The sequence below is a fragment of the Bidens hawaiensis genome, unplaced genomic scaffold (genome assembly GCF_021521415.1).
Source record: "Bidens hawaiensis isolate Kalapana, Puna unplaced genomic scaffold, B.hawaiensis_p1.1 tig00011189_1, whole genome shotgun sequence".
In the NCBI taxonomy this organism is placed as follows: Eukaryota; Viridiplantae; Streptophyta; class Magnoliopsida; order Asterales; family Asteraceae; genus Bidens; species Bidens hawaiensis.
Window position 1 is genome coordinate 558257 of NW_027491869.1, and position 19895 is coordinate 578151.

Genomic DNA, 19895 nt, shown 5'->3' on the forward strand with positions numbered 1-19895 from the left:
GTAAGGTAGGATATCATTTAAAGGTACTCATTCGTAATTGAATAGATAACTGCAAGGAAGTCTAATATTAAAACTGGTCTATTTAAGAACTTAATAGTAATTCATAATTGTCTTCTTGAGAATGGTCAGGGGTCATGTTCGAGTTTTCTTTAAGTGATTATTTTATGATCTCAGTTCCATAACAAGCATTTCCCGATTAATTGTTGACTGCAACTTTGGGGATTCTAGCCTAGGTAGTTTCACCATCATCTTATTTAAATCAACTAAATTGTCTTTTGGTTTATTTTATTTGTTTTCTTAATTAGTTAATTTAAATTTTCAGTACCCCACCCCCCCCCCCCCCATAATAATAATTAAATAGTTGTGTCAGTCAGTCAAGTTTAATTAGTTAATTTACTTAATTTAAAGAGTCTCTTGGGTTCGATATCTGGACTTACTTAGCTTTAGTAGAGTCGATTAGTTCACTTGTCGGTTAGTAGTTTAGTCAAGTTTTAGAGAGTCTAAAGTATTACTTAATGTCTATTTTAAGTTAAATTAGTTAATAATTGATAAACTACTTTTAGCATATCAGTCGGGTTTGTGTCCTCCACTTTTAAAATGTCATGTTTATGAATATGAAGTGAAAATTTCAGATTTTAGTTATCATATGTGAGAATAATAATAAAGTCTTAAACTTGAACCGAATTAATGAACTGACGTGGAAAACGATGAACGATCACCCATGGTCAAAAGGATGTGACATAGGGATGATATTTTTCTTATGAAACTATACAGAAATAATATATGAATTACCCTGTGGTATAAATAACAAGAAAAGAGCTTGAACTCGGTTTAACTTTAGGAATCAAAGTAAACTAATGCATCAAATTAGAGAGCTAGAGTGAAATTAAGTGAATGATGGGTTTTGGAAAGGAATGGGTAAATGTACATACCTCCCATTATAGTCACAAGATCGTTAATTACAATTCAAGAGTGAGTTAATATTTGGAGCTAGTCAAGAGGCAAATCTCATAAAGAATTTCATAAAATTGACTCAATTGATTGAGTTAAATGATGAATTGGTAATGAAACATATCTAGGTTCATGAAATATCTTCAAAAAATGTCAAACGGCAAGAAAGTTTAACTTTATACAAGTTTAATCCCTGAAATTTATAAAATGAAATTTGATTAATAAATGCTTAAATTAAAGTTTACGGTTGAGTAAACATCAACAATATAGTTCATAGCAAATAAATTATAAAGATGAGTTATAAATGACATGAAAAAACAATATTTTCATTAATAAATGTGGATCCGGATCATATCAAAATTTTAAAACAAGTCATGTTTCAGGTATGAAAATTGACGAGTGTCACACTGCCACCTACCACTATCATCGCTACTCACCACCGGTTTATTTTATTCCTTTGTCTTTTCTGCCTACTTGACAACAAAAAGCAATAATAAATTGCATTTAAAGTTACTACATGGTAACTAAACAAAAAAATAGAATACTAACGATGCATTGCATTCCTTTGTCCATTTCATTCTTTCACTTATTCCATTTCCGCGTTTACTTCATATAGATTAATTTAATATTTTCTTTAAAGTTAACGGCCGTATGACCGTTTGATGAGTTGGCCAGCCCCGCCAAACATTCCCTATGGCCCACCATTATTCCTCCAAGCCGCCCATATTCACAAAGCCGCCCAACCCCAACCCGCTCCCCTTTACCGCCCCTCGATGGTGTTCAGCGCCCAACCCGCCCCCTTTACCGCCCATAGTGGATGGTCTAAAGAAGCATTGTAAACGAATGTGTAAACTTTGCGTTGATTTTGTGTGACGAACTACTTTTATTATTACTATTCCCTTTTTATAATGGGATTTTCATTTTGTAACTGAAATATTTTATTCATTCATTATCTTCATTTATCGAAAAGTTAATTAGTTGTTACCTAAAGCTAAGGATTTTCTTTCCTTCTTTTTTATTTTTATCGTAAATAGTTGTTAAAACACATTACATTCATCTTTTTCAACACACACCTTCTCATCCAACAATCAACACTCTCTTTCCTAAAAAAACATCAAACTCTCAACCGTCCACAACAATGAGCCCCAACTCAAATCTGAACCCGATCAGGTGGGATCCGACTCAAATGTGGTGGACTAGTATTCTTGCAAACAATAATGACCCTAGTAACCCTTTCGTTGCCAACCAACGCCTTTATCGACTCGTAATACCACCCACTCAAACGTCGCAAACGTTATCCGATATGTTATATCGGCCGGTAATGCCCGATATGTACACAAAATACCAGAAACCCAAGTACCCGAACCACAAATAGCTCCTACTACCTCAAAACCAAAACAAAGTAATAAAAAAAACCTCAAGATAAAAAAAAACAAAGAAAAGCTAGAAAGAGTATCGTGGAAGACGGATGAGAAGATTGTGTTGGCATGTGAGTGGATTAACTCGTCCGAAGACTCAATTGAAGGTAAATTATAAATAAATAAATAAAACTTATTTGTATATGTTTCATATATTATTTTTTTGTTGACTAATATTGTGTTTTTATTTTTATCGATGGTGACCGTAAATCTTCCTCTGCTCTTTAGGCGAGTATACGTTCAAAGTCCTATGCTACAATGGGTCGAGGTGAATATCGCAACAACGATTCCATCTGCAGCAAATGGACATCAATGCGAACAAAAATAACCAACTTCGCCAACACGTACAGCCGCATTGCAAACAATGGCAGGAAAAGCAACATGAGCGATGCCAAGGTGATGGAATTAGCCTTAAAACAGTATAGCACCGAACATATATGGGGGAGATTTCAATATGTTGGACACTTGGAGACAATGCACGAGCTCACCAAAGTGGGCACCCACCCCGCCATCTCTTTCCCAACCGTCCAAACGATTAAAAACAACATCTACTTCGGCCGAGCCAACAACGTCTCATGCCATGTCGGATACTCGTTGTCAATTTGAATTAAAAGACTCTTACCCAAAATATGTTTTTGATGAACCGGAAGAGTTATTCAACGCCTGGTCGGAAGAGAAAAACCAAGGTGGCGATGAGAGTTGGAGGATCTTCGTCTTAAACGACATCCTCAATGTGTTACGAAGTGAGCTCGCGCTTTGACAATTTGGAAGTTAAACTTTCCGAGATTGTCAAATTAAAAAAGAAACAAAAGAAGAAAATAAACGGATACATGAAAAAAGAAAAACAATGAATGTGAAAAATGAAACAACGCACGATGAGAGGAAAAAGTACAATTGGAACGGAAGTGAGAGAAGAAACGAGACAAGGATTTCAAGTTCCTCACAAAGGATCTATCACATCTGAATTCGGCCACGCGAGCTTTCTTTAGAGAAAAAAACAGACAAAAACTTAGTTAAGTATGTGAACGAGGATGATGACAAAGATGAAGACAAGTACGATGAGTAGTTTTATTTTAGTTAATTTAAGTTGTTTTATGTTTTTACTTGTTTTTATGGTTTTTATTTTAATTTTAATTTATGTATAGTAGTATTATTTACTTTTTATGTTGTTATGTTGGTTAAAAGAAAAAAAATTTAAAGCCCCTCGGGGCTTCGAATCATAACGGGGTAATATAATCTTGGGGCTTTAAAGCCCCAGTGTTCATGTAGCATTGACGTGACACTATGAAGGGGATTTAAAGCCCCATCCGCTAAGGGTGTTCAAAACCGAAGATCCAAAGTTTTTGATTCCCGAACTTTGGATATCCAGACCTTTTAGATAATGGATTTCACTATCTGAATCCGAATCTGAAATTTCGGATATCCAATCAGATCGTGAATCGGATATCAAAAAAACTGAAGAAAAAAAGTTGTTTTAAAAATAAACTTACAACATCTCAAATAACAAATCGAACAATCTAATGTATAAATCTAACAATTTGTAATACAAGCAAATAACTAATAATTTGTAATACAACTAACAAAACTTTGAATCAAATGTGTAATTAACCTAAAATACCTTATCAAGATGGAGAATGAAGAAATGGTGGAGTCGTGGAGGTGGTGGTGATAGACAAGTGTTGTAGGACGTGAGACCAGGGCTGGAGTGGATGTGGTGGCAGACGAAGGTTGATGGAGTGGAGATTGAAGGTGGACGATTCGTCAGAGTCCTCAGGAAGTCGTGGATAATGTAGAGATGGATATTGAAGACCAGAAAAGGGAATAATGAAGCTGAAACCGGCGTATGTTTAGAAAAACGTACGTACATGCATACATACATACATACATGCATGCATACATGCATACATACATACATACAAACATGCATACATACATATGGTTAAGCTCGATCCGCCTAGATGTGCACTTCTAGGGGGCCTATCATTCTAGAGAGATTTTGGCATGGCAACGTTATGAAACAAATCAAATGGCCAAAACTCTAAACATATTCACTTGAAAGGCCTATTATAGGCAAGCCTCCCCATACGCTGACATCTTAGGCACACAGGGCTTTCCAACCAGCGTGGCTTCCCATACGCTCCACTATGAGCGTATGGGTTCTCTAGTAAACGAATGGACCACCATACGCCAAAGACTAGACGTATGGGTTCCTAAACTAGGCGAGTGGGCTGCCATATGCCAAAATCTAGGCATATGACATTTAGTCTAGGCATATGGACTCCATACGCTTACATTCCAAGCGTATGGGCCATATTTACAAGTTACAACATTACTAAACTATCCCTAGCCTCTTCGATCAGATATGGACAACAAATACTATACTAACACAGATAGTTCGGATATCCGAACTATCCAAAAATTCTGAAAAATGTTATCCGAATCCGAAACCGAATCAGCTATGGACAACAAATACTGTACTTACATGAATAGTTCGGATATCCGAACTATCCGAAAATTCCAAAAAATGTTATCCGAATCGAATCCGAATCCGTGTTTTTAGATATCTGAAATTCCGGATAGTTTGGATACGGATTATCGGATAAGTCGGATACAAATTTAAATTTAAATTTAAATTTGGATTGTTTTGAACACCCCAACCATCCATTGTGAAGAGCCTTAGAACGATTAGTTATTACAATTCATTGTGAAAACACCACCTGGTTTATTATAGGGTGTTCTGGTTTAGACTATGTCATTTCCTGTTGATTTTTCACAAAAGTATTATTTGATAATAAAATTGTATTATTTTAAAACAAATTTATTGTTTTTTACATATATAACAAGATAAGTGGTACCCACAATTTATTCTAAAATCAGTAACAAAAATCGTATTTGTATCCAAGACTATAGTTTTAATAAATTATGCCTTGCATTCACATAAAGTTATATCATTTTGTACAAGGAATAAGGAATAGGGACTAGGTTCCAAAACTTCAAAATTGTGGATTTCCAGCTCCATCACTCCCAACCATGTTGTCTTCTCATGTGTCATCACTAGTATCGAAAATACATGCACAGAAGTCTCTAAAAATAAGTATCGGTATCGAAAGTACTTGATACAGTATTGATATTAAAAGAAAAAATTCAGGAAAATACCAGTACTGATCCAGTACTGATCTTGAAACTTTAAAAAGTTGGTACTGATGGTACCTAATTCGGTATCGGTACCGGTACCATTTTCACATGTATCGATCACCTTTGCAATTGCCCTATATCAAACACCAAATAGAGACTTGTGTACCCTTCATGTGACACTAACTTTGTGTTCTCATTTAAGAAAAGAAAGGAAAAGAAAGAGAAGAAACAAAGTATGAGTTGTGCTCCAGAGTTTTTGTTGGAAAGAAAAGTTTTAAAAGATTGTGTTCCAAAGTTTCATTTAGGAGGAGAAAGGAAAAGGAAAAGTGAGAAAGAAAGAAGAAAATGGAAGAAAAAGTTTTCCTTTCAAATCGGAAGGAAACTAAGAAGAAAGGAAAGAAAAAGAGAAAGGGGAAATGAAAGAAAAGAAAGGAAAACTTTTCTTTTCTTTCCTTTCTCTCCTTAACGCTATGTTCCCAAGTCCCATTCAAGTAAGGAAAGAAAATGAAATAGAAAAAATTTACTGTGTTTCTTAGATTTTTATTTATTTATTTTTTTGAATGAAAGGAATTATAAAAATTTTGTCTTCCCAAGGTTCATTTAGAAAAGTAGATGTTTTAAAGAGAATGTGGTTTCCTTCTAATTTGGAAGGTATTGGATGGAAAGAAAAAAAAAGAAAGGAAATGAGAATGAATGGAAAGGAAAAGAAAGAAAATGTTTTTTTCTCTTTTCTTTCTTTTATTACGTGAACTCGGAAACACAGCATAAAAAATCATTATTTTTTTTTCTTATTTTCAATTAAATAACATCTTTTTATATTTTTATTATTGTTTTTCTCTCTCCTTCATTCATAACTAATAAAAAAATAAAAACTAAATATGCAAATAAAACCTCAAATTTAACTTTTTTGTATAACATTTTCTATCCCATTCATGCACAAACACTCAGTCATCATACCTTGTAGTTTTGGTATCGTTTTCAATCAACTTAATTTTGTCACATGCGGGGTCAACAATAATCAAAACTTAATTATTGTTTTCTAGAGTGTTTTTAATCGACTAATAGTTGACTATTATAAATAGTCACTATTCCATAATAAAATTATTTATTTCATATGACTCATCAATAAATGAAATTTTTTATGCTCCTCTCTGTACTTGTGCAATATAAATTCTAAAATATATATTTAGTAATTTTAATTATATCTAACTATCAAGTACTTAAACTTACGGGACAATTACATATTTTCTTCTTCCTAACTCTTTAAATGCATATTTATCTATCCTGAATTCAATTATAAAATTTCCCCTTTCTAACTCTTTAATTACATATTTACCAGATCTTTAAATTTAATTGCATATTTTCCCATCTCTAACTTTTTTAAATGCATATTTACCTAATCTATAAATTCAAGTGTATATTTCCCCCTCTTTAGTTTAAAAAAAATAATAAATTTACATATTTTGATTTATTTTGTTGGACTCGGTCTGCCCAAGACACATATTATTATTGATGTGGCTAGTACGTTATGATCCAAGTCGGGTCAAACCCAATAACAAGCTATACAAACACCAATTATATTTGTTTATATATGATATGATCATAAGTAAATAAATATTAACACTTGCGTTATTTGGAACGGGGTTTCTAAATACATTGTACTTGTGAAATGAATAGATCATATGGATGATTTATACTTTGGGAGAGAGCATTCCATAGTGTTATTTAAGATGGTTAAATAACAATATGTGAAAATGGTTACCAAGCATGTTACCTATATTGTGTTTTGGGAAATAACACAACGTGAGTTTTATGATATAAAACTTATTTTAATAAAAAAAATATATGAAATTTGAAATGGGTGAAGGGTGCCCCCCCCCCCCTTTTGTCTCCTTCTCATGTTATTTTATATCATTATTATTTTTGGTGGGTACATGCAATTGCTTTGGTTGGTCAAAAGATATGTGCCATTTTGAAAGACTTGGTTTTTCATCTTTCTCTCATAACACAATACACACAAGTAAGAAACATACTCTCTTCTCTCTTTTCTCTCAACAATTTTGGCCAAGGAAGGAACGGAACAAGGAGGAGTTATTTTCAAGTGAATCCTAGCTATACAAAGGTGTATTGTCGGAGCTTGGGGTATGCTAGCTTGAGGAGCTTCTATATTCAAGTTCTAGCCTTTCAATCATCATCTCTTTCACCCGGTTTTGTCGTATTGAAAGATAGTATTAACATGCATGAACTTATAGTAACATGCATGTGCTTGATAGTATGTATTTCATATTTGGATCCGGGTTGGGGTTTGCATGTATAAAATTGGTTTTATACACTATAAACTAACAAGATTTAAAACTTTTATCCGCTGCGTTTTTCATAAAATTGGGATTTTATGAATTTGATAATCTTGTTAAAACCCAATATTTTATTTAAAATAATTTCTATAATAATTATTTTTTATATGTTTTTACCTGTGTTTTTCATGTTTATTATACCTTTTTTTGCATTTCAGTTACATTTTTATATTCATTTTTTTTTTTGCGCTTTAATTTAGTACCCCCTTTTTTGTGTTTTCTTCATTGTTTTTTTGGTGTATCACGAGGTTTTGAAGTAACAACAATCATAAATATTAAATTGTGTCGTAATGGATAGCGGTGTAAGCGTGCCGAGCCAAGCACGAGCTCGGCGAGACTTGAGCGCGTCTCATTTATACTTATGAGGGCTCGAGCTCGGGTTCGGCTCGTTTCAAGCGCTTTTTCTGAGTTCGGCACTTGAGTTGATTTTTAAGTTTTTGCAAAAAACCCTTAAACAAGCCTAAACTCAGCTCGAGCTCGTTTACTATCTTAAATGAGCCAAAGCTCGGCTCGAACTCACCTGTGACGTGTTAATACATAGAAATCAAAAAAGGTTCATTAACGCTCGATGAGCCCAAACGAACTTTCCATACAAGGCTCGAGCTCAGGCTCACTAAACCAGCTTTATTTGACACTCGAGTTAGGATTGAGCTAAGAAAAGCTCGGTTCGTTTCGAGCGTTTTATCGCTTCAAGCACAAGTATTTTGCGAACAGTTCGACTCGTTTGTATCCCTGGTAATGGAGTAAAACTTTGGCATTTACGTGTTTTATTTGGATGAGTGTCACTCGTGTTATTTATAACTTTTAGTCTAAAAAACTCGAGATAATAAAAAAAAATAGAATGATAAAATGGGGAAAAAGTATTTAAGTAAAAACTATTTAATAAAATAAATCAAAATGGATAAATGTGTGTGTGTTTTTTTTTTTAATTAAGAAGGGGAAAAAATGCAATTGAACTTATGGATTATGTAAATAGCATTTAACAAGCTAGAGAAGGGAAAATATGCAATTGAATTTAAGTTTTAGGTATATATGCATTTAAAGAATTGGGAAGGGGAAAATATGCAATTGAATTTAGGGATGAGGTAAATATGCATTTAAAGAGTTAAAAGGAGGGAAAAATATGCAATTGTCTCCAAACTTATTCCTATGTATAGTATTAGAGCATTCTCATCCCACCCCTCATTTTATGTGAGGGGTGTTTTTATAATTTAGAGAGTGATTCAGGGTGTTGTGAGTGAAGAATTTTTATATTTTAGAGAAAGTAGTGATTTTTCTGTATATTTGAAAAGTTACTGTTCATCCCCTATAATTTTTTAATATATTTTGAGAGTGGTTGTGAGTGAAGGAAAGAGAAAAGGTAATGATAAAAGGTATAAAAAGTATTATTTAATTGAAATAGAGAGAGAAAATGTAGTGAGTTTTAGTGTAATTTTTGGTTTATGGATAGGGGGTGGGATAAGAATGCTCTTATTCTTCATATCTACCTATATTATTAAAGCAACACAATGTTTCCACATGTCATTCAATTAGACCCTCCACATAGGCTGCCAAATGTACAAGTTTCCATTTACAATTTCCCCTACATGAATGATAAAATGAAAAATATGTTGTTGGTGGAAATCGAACTCACTACCTTGCTTTTAAAATGCTTGTGACTTACCAACTCAACTAAAATGAATTGATGTTAGCCTTTTCTTTTACTTAATTGTTATAGATTCATAACATTCCATTTTATTTTAATTTTTAACCACTCGTGTATTCACAGGCTTTATCCTAGTTTGTACATAATATATAAGCAGCTTGTTGAATTACGTGTCACAGTTCCGCAAACCCAATATTGTTTTTTTTTTCTTAGTCTTATTTTACCCATTTGTATTTATGGTAATAAACACATTAAAGTAAACTACAAATTTTCTTTACTGGGCACTTTTATCTCTTTCAACCATCTTATTCGCCTAGTTATACTTGGGTTTCAAAATGAGAGGTATTTTCGTCTCTCATTATTATTCTCATTGAAGCATCTAATTAGACTCTTAAATGGCAATTAAATTGAGAGGTATCAGTGTGTTTGTAAGTGTTTTATTATTTTTTTATAGAGTGAACTAACATTTTTCGTCCCTGTGATTGGTCATCTTCGTCACTGTGGTTGGTCATTTTGAGTTATTGACCTGAAAGAATTCGTGGAAATGTTATTAGACCGGCTAGGCCAAATTGTATATTTAGTTATAAAAAACTCAACGTAATTGACCCAAAACAGTCAATATTCGTACATCTCTAAATATTAATGAATCATAGGTATGTTGCATTACTAGATTAGATGTACGCTCATTTAATCATTCATAGTTGATTCATAAACATGCATATGTAACATACACTTAGGTGATATGAAAACCACGTACTTAAGAACACATATTCTTACAAGTTTATACATAAAGGTATATATAAAAACAAACATAAGCAAACATTCAAAAGGCTGTGAATGGCATACAATGTTGTAACATCCTAGGCGAATCCTACATTGGCCACAAAACGTATTCTTGGTTTATGGGGAATGTTCCACCTCTTAATCACCAACGCGTTTTGGGCTTAATTCTAATTAATGAGAGTAGAATTCCATAGTTAAACGTGTTAATGTGTGAGTAGCATCAGGATGGGTGACTTTCTGAGAAGTATCCACATGAGTAATCAAAATCAAATCTGTGAGCACTTGGTGGGCAAGAAGACAATATTGATGGCATGAAGAGCCCGATGCTACAAATGGTATCAGACCCACTCCTAATCCGTTCAAGATGGTGGGGAAACCTCATTAAGGATGATGAGTCCCCGGGGGTGTAGAGAGGTACACCCTTGTCGAATCTCACATCCTTGATTGGATGGTGGGGCAGACCTCATCAACGATAATGAGTCCATAAATGGGGGGGGGGGGGGTTGATTGTAACACCCTAGGTGTGAATCCCATATTGATCGTGGACATGAGAGATATTTGGTTTATAGGAATGTTATGCCTCTTAAATCACCAAAACGTTTTGAGCTTAATGCTAGTGGATGAGAAAAGAACTCCATAGTTAAGCGCGCTCAAGTGGGAGTAGTATTATGATGGATGACCTTCGAGAAAGTCTCTACTTGGGCAACCGAAAACATATTAGTAAGCTCTTCGTGAGCAAAAACAAAAACCAATATTGGTGGTATGAGGGACTGGATGTTACAAATGTATATAAGAACGATGAAGCTTATTGAAGAAACTACAAGCCTACGAAACGTCGCGTACAAACGAACGAATGTTAAAGTGTATAGCGATATACTAAACACTCTAATGTAAATGATATATTTCATCAAAATAGCCTTAAACATAACTAATTACATTTACATATGCGATTAGTTTATCCTATTATAACTTAACGTAGTTTAACGAGTGTTTACGATTTCTAATCCATATATAACTCAAGCATGTCAATCTAACTCCTTCATAACCGAAAAGGTTATGATCAAACCAGCTCCTACACCCATGTACTCGATATTATACATACATATACAACGCTAGATACTTTTATAATACCTAAAATATCGAACAAAGATCTAGCAAATCATGAAATTGATCTTAGACAATAAATAATAAAAGAACTGGTCCAAACGAATGATATCATAATGCCGCTATAACAAATTGTTCATACTGAAGAACAACTTATGACCTATCATCAATTGATAATCATTACTCGTTAATAATTAGGTTTATCTTGTAAATATGTCAATAATTTTGTAATGTAACGATACAAGTAGTTTGTAATTGATAAGGAAAATGTTGTTTTCTCTCATCAGCAGTTTCACACATGTATAAATTGATCATGAGAGCCTTTTGATCAATAACACTTTTACACACACCTTTGAAGTACAATTCACAACAGACTAAATTTGTACTTTCACATATGATGAGCTAGGTTGAGGAGGAATATAGTTTATAATCAGTATTCTTTCAATCTCACTGGATATTGTGATGTAACATCCGTATTTTAAGAATTAATAAATAACGGAAAGTTTTATTATTATCGGTGTGTCGTTAGTTTGGTTGTGTGCGTGTTTGTAATTGGATAAGATTGGAATGAAGGTGGATGGTGGGGCCCATGGCTCCATATATAAGGCCATTCCCTATCCTTTCACCATTTCTTTACACAACACACACACTAGAAAACAAACACTTTCTCTCTAGCAATTCGGATTCGGATCCAAGCAAAAGGAAGGAAGAATCTTGGGTGTAAACACCATAAAACAACAAGAAACACCACCAAGCTCCATGAATCTGTCCAGATCCGAACCCGAGACCAACAAAAGGTGAGTTTTGGTTTTAAAGGTTAAGTTTTAGGTCGGATTCGACATGCAAACCGATAGAAGGATAGATCGGGGTATATGATGGAAGAAAAACATGAACTTGACAAGTTATAACCCCACGAGAATGTTATATGGTAAAAATGTGATGTTCGGACCTTATAAAACGCAAGTATACAAAGTTGGTACAACCCAAAACCCTTAAAAAGGGTAAAATCGAGTCCTAAGGAAGAGTCACGAAGTAAAATGGCCATTAAACGGTAAAAACGAAGAAAAAGAAGAATTTTGCATCGCATAAGCCATGCGAAGCGAAAAAGGCTATTTCGCATCGCACAATCATGCGAAGCGAAACAGTTCCATGCGAAGCGAAATTCCATGCATGCGAAGCGAAATTCTTCCATGCGAAATTTTATAAAAATTCATTTTTCTGATGCGTTTTTGTTAAAGGACATACTAACGAAAATAAAATTTTTCCGAGCAAAACAATTCCAGGTCAGCTCAACCCCAGCCAGGGGCGCTGCCCCTTGGACCCTGCTAGGGGCTGCCGCCCTAGACCCGGCTACCAGGGGCGCTGCCCCCAGATCCCCGTTAGTTGAGGGTTTCATAAATTTAGATGTAGGAAATAGTGGTAACATATAATTGATACGTGTAATGTATTGTACAGTTAGCCGTGCGCAACTAAAGAAGGGAATTACCATTAACGGCGAGAGAAATCGACTCCAGGTGAGTTCTAGCCCCATTTCTCTTTGAAATGTTTTCGCGGTTGTGTGCATACTCCTATGTGATAGTTAATACATTTACTTAATTGATAAGTGTATGATACGTGTATGACTATGCACTGGATGTTATTACTATATAATGATAGTATGAATGAGCATGTATATATATATATTATTATTTACATGAGACAGGTAAAATACACACGTATGATAAATGTAAGGTTATTCGAGACAGTAGGGACCAGACCCTTATAATATCTGTGATGTTAGGGACCAGACCCTTATAATATCTGTGATGTTAGGGACCAGGCCCTTATAATATATGTGATGATAGGGACCAGACCCTTACAATATCTGTGATGTTTAATGTAGAATAGCTTATGGTATACCATAGGGTTTTATGAAAGAAAGTATGTAAGTACGTATGCATGTATATAAAGTATGTGTGAAAGAAGTAATAGCAAAGTAAGGTATGAATACGTATCTTCGGACGCGTATAAGTAAGGATAAGAATGTATTATACGTTAAATTGATTAACTAGAACTCACACAACGTAGCTGACTTTTAGTATGCACGCAGGCAGATAGGTTGAGGCAGCTAGCTTGAGGCGGGACACATGGCACGAGCTAAAGAGACTGGCATCTATGAAGAAGTGTCAAGACTATTTTATGTTATGTTATGTTATGAAAAGACAATTTGTATGTTATGACAAAAATGAATATTTGTAATGTGATGTTGAAGTTTTAAATTATTCCGCGAAAGTTTAAATTAACTCTGATGTTAGAATTGTGTTTATGAGTAAATCCAACACCAAAGTAGGGTTACCGGGAACGGAGCCTTACATGTGATGATCCTCTTACCTCATATAATAATTTGCTAGTTTTACTTTTCTGCAACAATTGACGAATTCATACTTAGAAGTGAATTCATTCAACATGTATCAAACTATTTAAAGTTAGAACAAACTATTAAACATGAACTGTCTGATCCAACAAATTTTCAAAATAATATATAAAATTCCAACATGTTCCCACTTACATACCACTCCAAGGTATTTTCAAACACCTATGTGCGCACGATCTGCACCCTAATTTTCATTTTATACACACTACTTAGAGCATCGATGTCTGGTTTATCTTAGCTTCATTTGGGACAATTCTTGGTTCGCAGGCTTTCTTTAAGGAGATAAATAATAGTTATATTGACAATAACTATTTATAACTGTTTGTCTCCAAAATTTATGAAAAACCATATCTTCACAAACATTTATAGCAATACACCGCAAGTTCCTAATGTTTAATTATCCATTGCAAACCCTAAATCTAGTTCATGCACAATTTGTTCAATCTTTTTTGTTGAAACAATCTTAGAAGGTTTGAACATTTGTCTTCTTCATTCTTACTTTACCTCTCTGTATGCATTAGTAAACGACCATAATAGTAACAATACTCACACGTATATCTAATGATAAAAAAAATAAAATAGTTAAAACGAAGTTTATTCAGTTAGTAAAAACCTGACGTTGCGCCGGTGAGTCGACACATATTCAATCGTTATCTGATATGATCGTTATAGTACAAGAAATAATCTCAAATACATAATTTGTCAAATTAACAAAAAATCAATTGGCGCAACTGCTTTTTAAACTTATATACACATACAAGGCTCCACCTAAACCACGTAAAAAGGAACAAAGCTAAAAAAAACAAAGAAAAATGAAAAAAAAAACTTCCCATGGGATTCAAACGTGCACTTGCCAATAACAAAAGCTTTAATATACTTTACAACAACCAGCAAACCAAGCAATCACAAAATTGTTAGACCCAAAATGATTTAAATAAAAACCATAACGAATCTAATTAAAATACTTTAAAAAGGTTTTGTAAGAAAAGCAAACATTAACTATAACTATTTATCAAATTCTGTAAGAAAAGCAAGCATTAACTTGCAGTAAATATATAATTATTTGCGTCTAAGATTACTAAGTAAACCATATTTTATCAACTTCTCTAAGAAAAGCAAACATTAATTTACTTAATTACTTCTCTGATGTAACTTTTACTCACTCCACCAATGTTTTGAATACCCGTTTTTTACTCGTACCAGATTAGGCTGGAAAATGGTACAACTGGTTGAACCGGGTTGTACCGGAAGGTTCAACCGGGTTATGTAATTTATCTTGTAATTTGATATAATTGCAACTTCAACTCAAAAAATAACCCAAAAACATATTATTCCATAATAAAATTTAATCCATAATTAAAAAATAATACAACACTACCCATTTTTTAAAAATGGCCCAAAAGTATACTCGTTTCAATGTTAATCGCTAGGTTAAAAGTAATTTTAAAAAAATATAGGCCACAAAATATCAAAAATCTCTAGGGCTTACCGGTTTAAAACGGTATTTTAGAAAAAACCGTCAGTTCTATGTTCGAGCAAACCGCTCAAAAATACCAGGTTCAATATATCGGCTCAATATGCGAAACCCGATATTACCGGTTCAACCGACAGGTATGAACCGGTATTCTACGCACCACCAAACCATCTCTTACATAACCTCATGTGGCAGAAAAATAAGAATAAAAATAAAAAAGGTTTGTATACGTGAGGGACCCGTCTACAATCAGGTCTGTATACGTGGGGGCTAACTTTTAAATGCCATGAAAGGTAGATGGTCCCACCATCTCTCTCCTTGCACTTTTTGCAATATTTTATTTTGTCAACATATTGCACATGACAACAGCAGCTGAGTAGCAGACTAACAAGAAGAAAATAAACCCCCCTTGATTCTCACTTCTTTTAGGGTCTTCAAGCCCATCTGATTCCCATTTGGATTTACAATCTTGGTATGCTTCTTCTGGGTCTTCTTTAATTTTCATATACCCAAATGGTTTTTCTTGAATTTGTTTCATTTCTTCATAATCTTGAAATCTTGGTTAAAAAACCATTTTTTTTGGTAAAGTTTTAATCTTTATATGTTTTTTGCTTCAAATTTTATCTGGGATATTCAAATCTTTACTTTATATGTTGAAATATTGAAATCTTGAAATCTTCAAATTATCACCTTTCTTCATAATCTTGAAATCTTGGTTAAAAAACCATTTTTTTGGGGTAAAATTTTAATCTTTATATGTTTATTGCTTCAAATTTCATCTGGGATATTCAAATCTTGGTCTGCAACAGTTTATTTGATGTTTTTATACTTTCTTGTTTTCAATCTTTAATCTTTTCTTCAATATATATATCAAGAATCAATAAAGTATGTGCATCTTTACTCAAATTGTCAAGATTCCAAATCTTTAATTCAGTTTCCCATTTGTGTTATGCAGAAGATTGCTTCAAATTATCACCTTTACTAGACATAAAAATCACTAATACAAGAAAATGGGTTACAATTGCGATTATTGCCGCGAGGCTAGATCGATGGTGTATTGCAGATCAGATGAGGCTTACTTATGTTTATCCTGTGACCGAAACGTGCACTCCGCAAACGCGTTATCTAAACGCCATTCGAGAACACTTGTGTGTGATAAATGCAATACGCAGCCAGCATCTGTTAGATGTGTTGAGGAACAACTATCACTCTGCCAAAATTGTGATCAGGCGGCTCACAATCAAAACGGGTCAAATTCAGGTTCCAGTTCACACAGTAGGCAGACATTAAATTGCTATTCGGGTTGTCCATCGGCTGCTGAGCTGTCTTCACTTTGGTCGTTTGTGTGCGATCTGCCAGCTGGCATTGATTCCACTTGTGAGCAGGAAATGGGGTTGATGAGTATTGCTGATAACAAAATGGGTCAAGATTTATCGGTATCCATTGAGAATAATAACGTGCCAAATGTAGTTCAACGAGCCGATCTTAAAGATTCTTCTGCGTTTAAGGTAAACTGAGTTGGGCTTTTGAATTTTTTTCGGGTTATGAATTCAAGTTTGTGATTCTACGTATGAGCCGAGCCTTGAGCTCGATTAAGTTCTAACTTGACTCGTTTATCTTTCGAGAGCTCGAGCTTGACGCATTTAACTTTCTCAGTTATGAATTCAGATTTGTGATTTTCCATTTACATTTAAGGTTGTAAATAAGTTAAGCTTGACTAAGGTCGAGCTTGGCTTGTGTAAATTACAAGAGCTTGAGCTCCGCTTGTGAGTAGTATTTTTAAGCTCGAGCGTGGCTCATTTATTATTATTAATTATTTTATATAAATGTTCATTTTTAATAAATATATTTATAATTAAAAAATGTATATATAACATAGAATATGCTATTTAATTATTTTTATCATAATGTTATATGTAATATGTATTTGAATATAATTTATATTAAATATATTTAAAAAATATTATAAAAACAATAAGCTTATTTAGGCTCCCGAGCCAGCTTGAGCTCGGCTCGAGAGTAGTTTTTCACTTTTTCAAGCTTGAGGTGAGGTCACAGCTTGGCTCGCATAAATTTTTAACTTTCTATATGTATATATATAACTAAAAATTGTATATATAACATGAAATGTGTTACATAATTATTTATCATAAATCTATATATAATATGTATTTTTGTATAAATATATATTAAATTTATTAAAATAAGATTATAAAAATAATAGGCTCGTTAGCCAGCTCGAGCTTGGGTTCGCTTAAGTTCAGCTTGATTGAGCTTTTAGCGAGTTGATCTTTAGTAGCTCAGAAGCAGCTTGGTTTGTCTGCACCTGTATTTACTGTTCTTTTATTACATACAGACTTCAGATGCAAAAGGGGATGAACAGTTCATTGATGGCGGGTTCTATGATGACTTCAATGTGGATGAAGTTGACTTGAGCATTGAGAAATATGAAGTGCTGTTTGGTGTAGGAAATAATGATCCAGAAAATCTTTTTGCACAAGATGGGATCGATAGCTTATTTGCTACTAAAGATGCATCTGTTGCTGAATCCTTTTGTCAGGGTGGATATGTTGCCAAGGTATCATAGTACAGGGCTGTTCAAAAAGCTAAAAAAAAGCTCATTTGTAAACTAGCTGAGCCCGAGCTAAGTTGGCTCGGCTTGTGGCTCATTCGTTAGCTCACTTGTTATGCTCGCTTAGATTAATCCCCAAATTATATATATATGCATATATGTATATATTTATATAACAATAATAGTAAATGACATATAAAAAACTTTGAAACAAAAAAAAATAATAATACAAATAATATTTATTTAGCAATATGTGTATGATAATTTTTTTTCTTTATTTATATATCAATGTGTAAAAAAATTTTAAACAAGCTGGTTCGAGCCTTTTGCGAGTCAACCTCGAGCTCAAGTTTTCCGCTCATTAAAATAAACAAGCCGAGCTGGCCCAACCCGGCTCGTGGCTCACTTGTTAAGTGTCTCATAGCTCACTCGTTTTGCTCTTTTAAATGAAACTCCAAATTTTAATATATAATAATAATAATAATAATAGTAATAATAATAATAAATAAATATTTTATAAAAGGCTGAAAAGAATAGTACATATAATATTTTTTGCATTTTGTGTGTGTTAAATATCTTTTATAGAGAAATAAATAAATTGAGCCCCTCGACGAGCTACGAGCTGGCTCGAGCTTTTTACAAGCTGAACCCGAGCTCAGCCTTCTAGCTCACTAAAATAAACGAGCCAAGCTGGCTCGTTTTAATTCAAGCATGAGCCCTAGATAGCAATGGTTATTGGATGATGGCATTTTGATAATTAGTGGGCCCGTATTACAGGAGTCTTCAACTGGAAATGTGGTTCAACCCACGTGCAGCAATGCTGAATCGGGTGATTCTTTAAGGAGCTGTAAAACCGAACCGAACCCGTGTTACAGGAGTTTGACCGTGGAGAGCAATGCAGTTGATTATCAAGACTGTGGTGCTTCTTCATCTATGTTTCTCATGGGTGACCCACCATGGTGCACCCCGGCTCACGATAGCCCCACTCTTTCCAGTTCCAGGAACGATGCTGTCCTCCGTTACAAGGAAAAAAGGAAGAACCGCAAGTTAGTACCTCCGAAATAACTGACCACAACGTAATAACCGACATAAGCTAACCCAACACAAAACCACCGATTTGGTTTTATGTTTTTCAAAGAATCGCATTTTTTATTCGGTTTCGATTTTGCATGCACTGAAAACCGAAAAACCAAACCCGTGAAGCAGAATCAACTTTTATAACTGAAATGAACCGTAAAAACAACTTTCGTTATTAAATTTAAGAATTATTGCTTTTATTTTTCAATGCTAAGTAATTTATAAGAAATTAATAAATAGTGTAGCCCAAACTTTTGGGCCCAAATCCCAATCTCATTTTTTGGTCCAACTTTTTTCGGTCTAAAAATTTTCAAGCCCAAATGGCCAAACCGAAACCGAACCAAACCCATTGTGAAAACCAAATAAACTGAACGCTTTTCAAAAACCTAAAAACCGAATTTTCAAAAACAGTTTTTTGTAAAGTTTTTAAAAATATTTATAAATAGTTAATGTGTTAGTTATGATCGAAAAACAGTATTATTGCAATAACAAGCTTAATTTTCTAATAGAAACTGTTTAGCAGGAGGTCGTATACATTAAGGATAGACTCTACTCACGGGTCAAACTTGCTAATTCTAGTGTAATCTCTTATTTATTGTGGTCTCGGTTTGTGGTAGATTTGAGAAGACAGTAAGGTATGCCACCCGAAAGGCAAGAGCGGATGTAAGAAAGCGCGTGAAAGGGCGTTTTGTGAAAGTGAGTGATGCGTATGACTATGATCCCTTGAGTCAAACCCGTAGCTGCTGAGATTACTACTTTATATGGTTGTCTTCCAGGATGTGTGCGAATAAAAAAGATTTATAAAACCCGTGAGAAGTGTTAATGGAAATTTGTATTCAATGGTATCCAAGACGTTTTGGCATGGCGGAAGGTCGATGAAGATCCTTGTAATACTGTTTGTAATTATTGATTTAAGTGAGGAAAGATTGGATGATAAAATGTTGTGTTTTGTGTTGGTATGTACAAAAT

General features: G+C 33.9%; 1 protein-coding gene across 1 annotated transcript; it reads left to right on the forward strand.

Moving 5' to 3' along the window:
• Window positions 1–16286: 16286 nt before the first annotated feature.
• On the forward strand, window positions 16287–19673 carry LOC143537422 (zinc finger protein CONSTANS-LIKE 10-like). Its single transcript, XM_077031197.1, has 4 exons — window positions 16287–16785; window positions 17634–17855; window positions 18627–18895; window positions 19544–19673. The coding sequence occupies exons 1-4, from the start codon at window positions 16288–16290 to the stop codon at window positions 19671–19673; spliced, it is 1119 nt and encodes a 372-aa protein (XP_076887312.1). The 5' UTR covers window position 16287.
• The last annotated feature ends 222 nt before the right edge of the window (window positions 19674–19895 follow it).

What these genes read in the sequence shown, in the direction of transcription:
- LOC143537422 (XM_077031197.1), top strand. Translation starts at nt 16,288, where the DNA reads ATGGGTTACAATTGCGATTATTGCCGCGAGGCTAGATCGATGGTGTAT. An exon ending in AAGATTCTTCTGCGTTTAAG is followed by an intron (nt 16,786 to 17,633) that starts GTAAACTGAGTT and finishes TATTACATACAG; the next exon opens with ACTTCAGATGCAAAAGGGGA. An exon ending in GAAAAAAGGAAGAACCGCAA is followed by an intron (nt 18,896 to 19,543) that starts GTTAGTACCTCC and finishes GGTTTGTGGTAG; the next exon opens with ATTTGAGAAGACAGTAAGGT.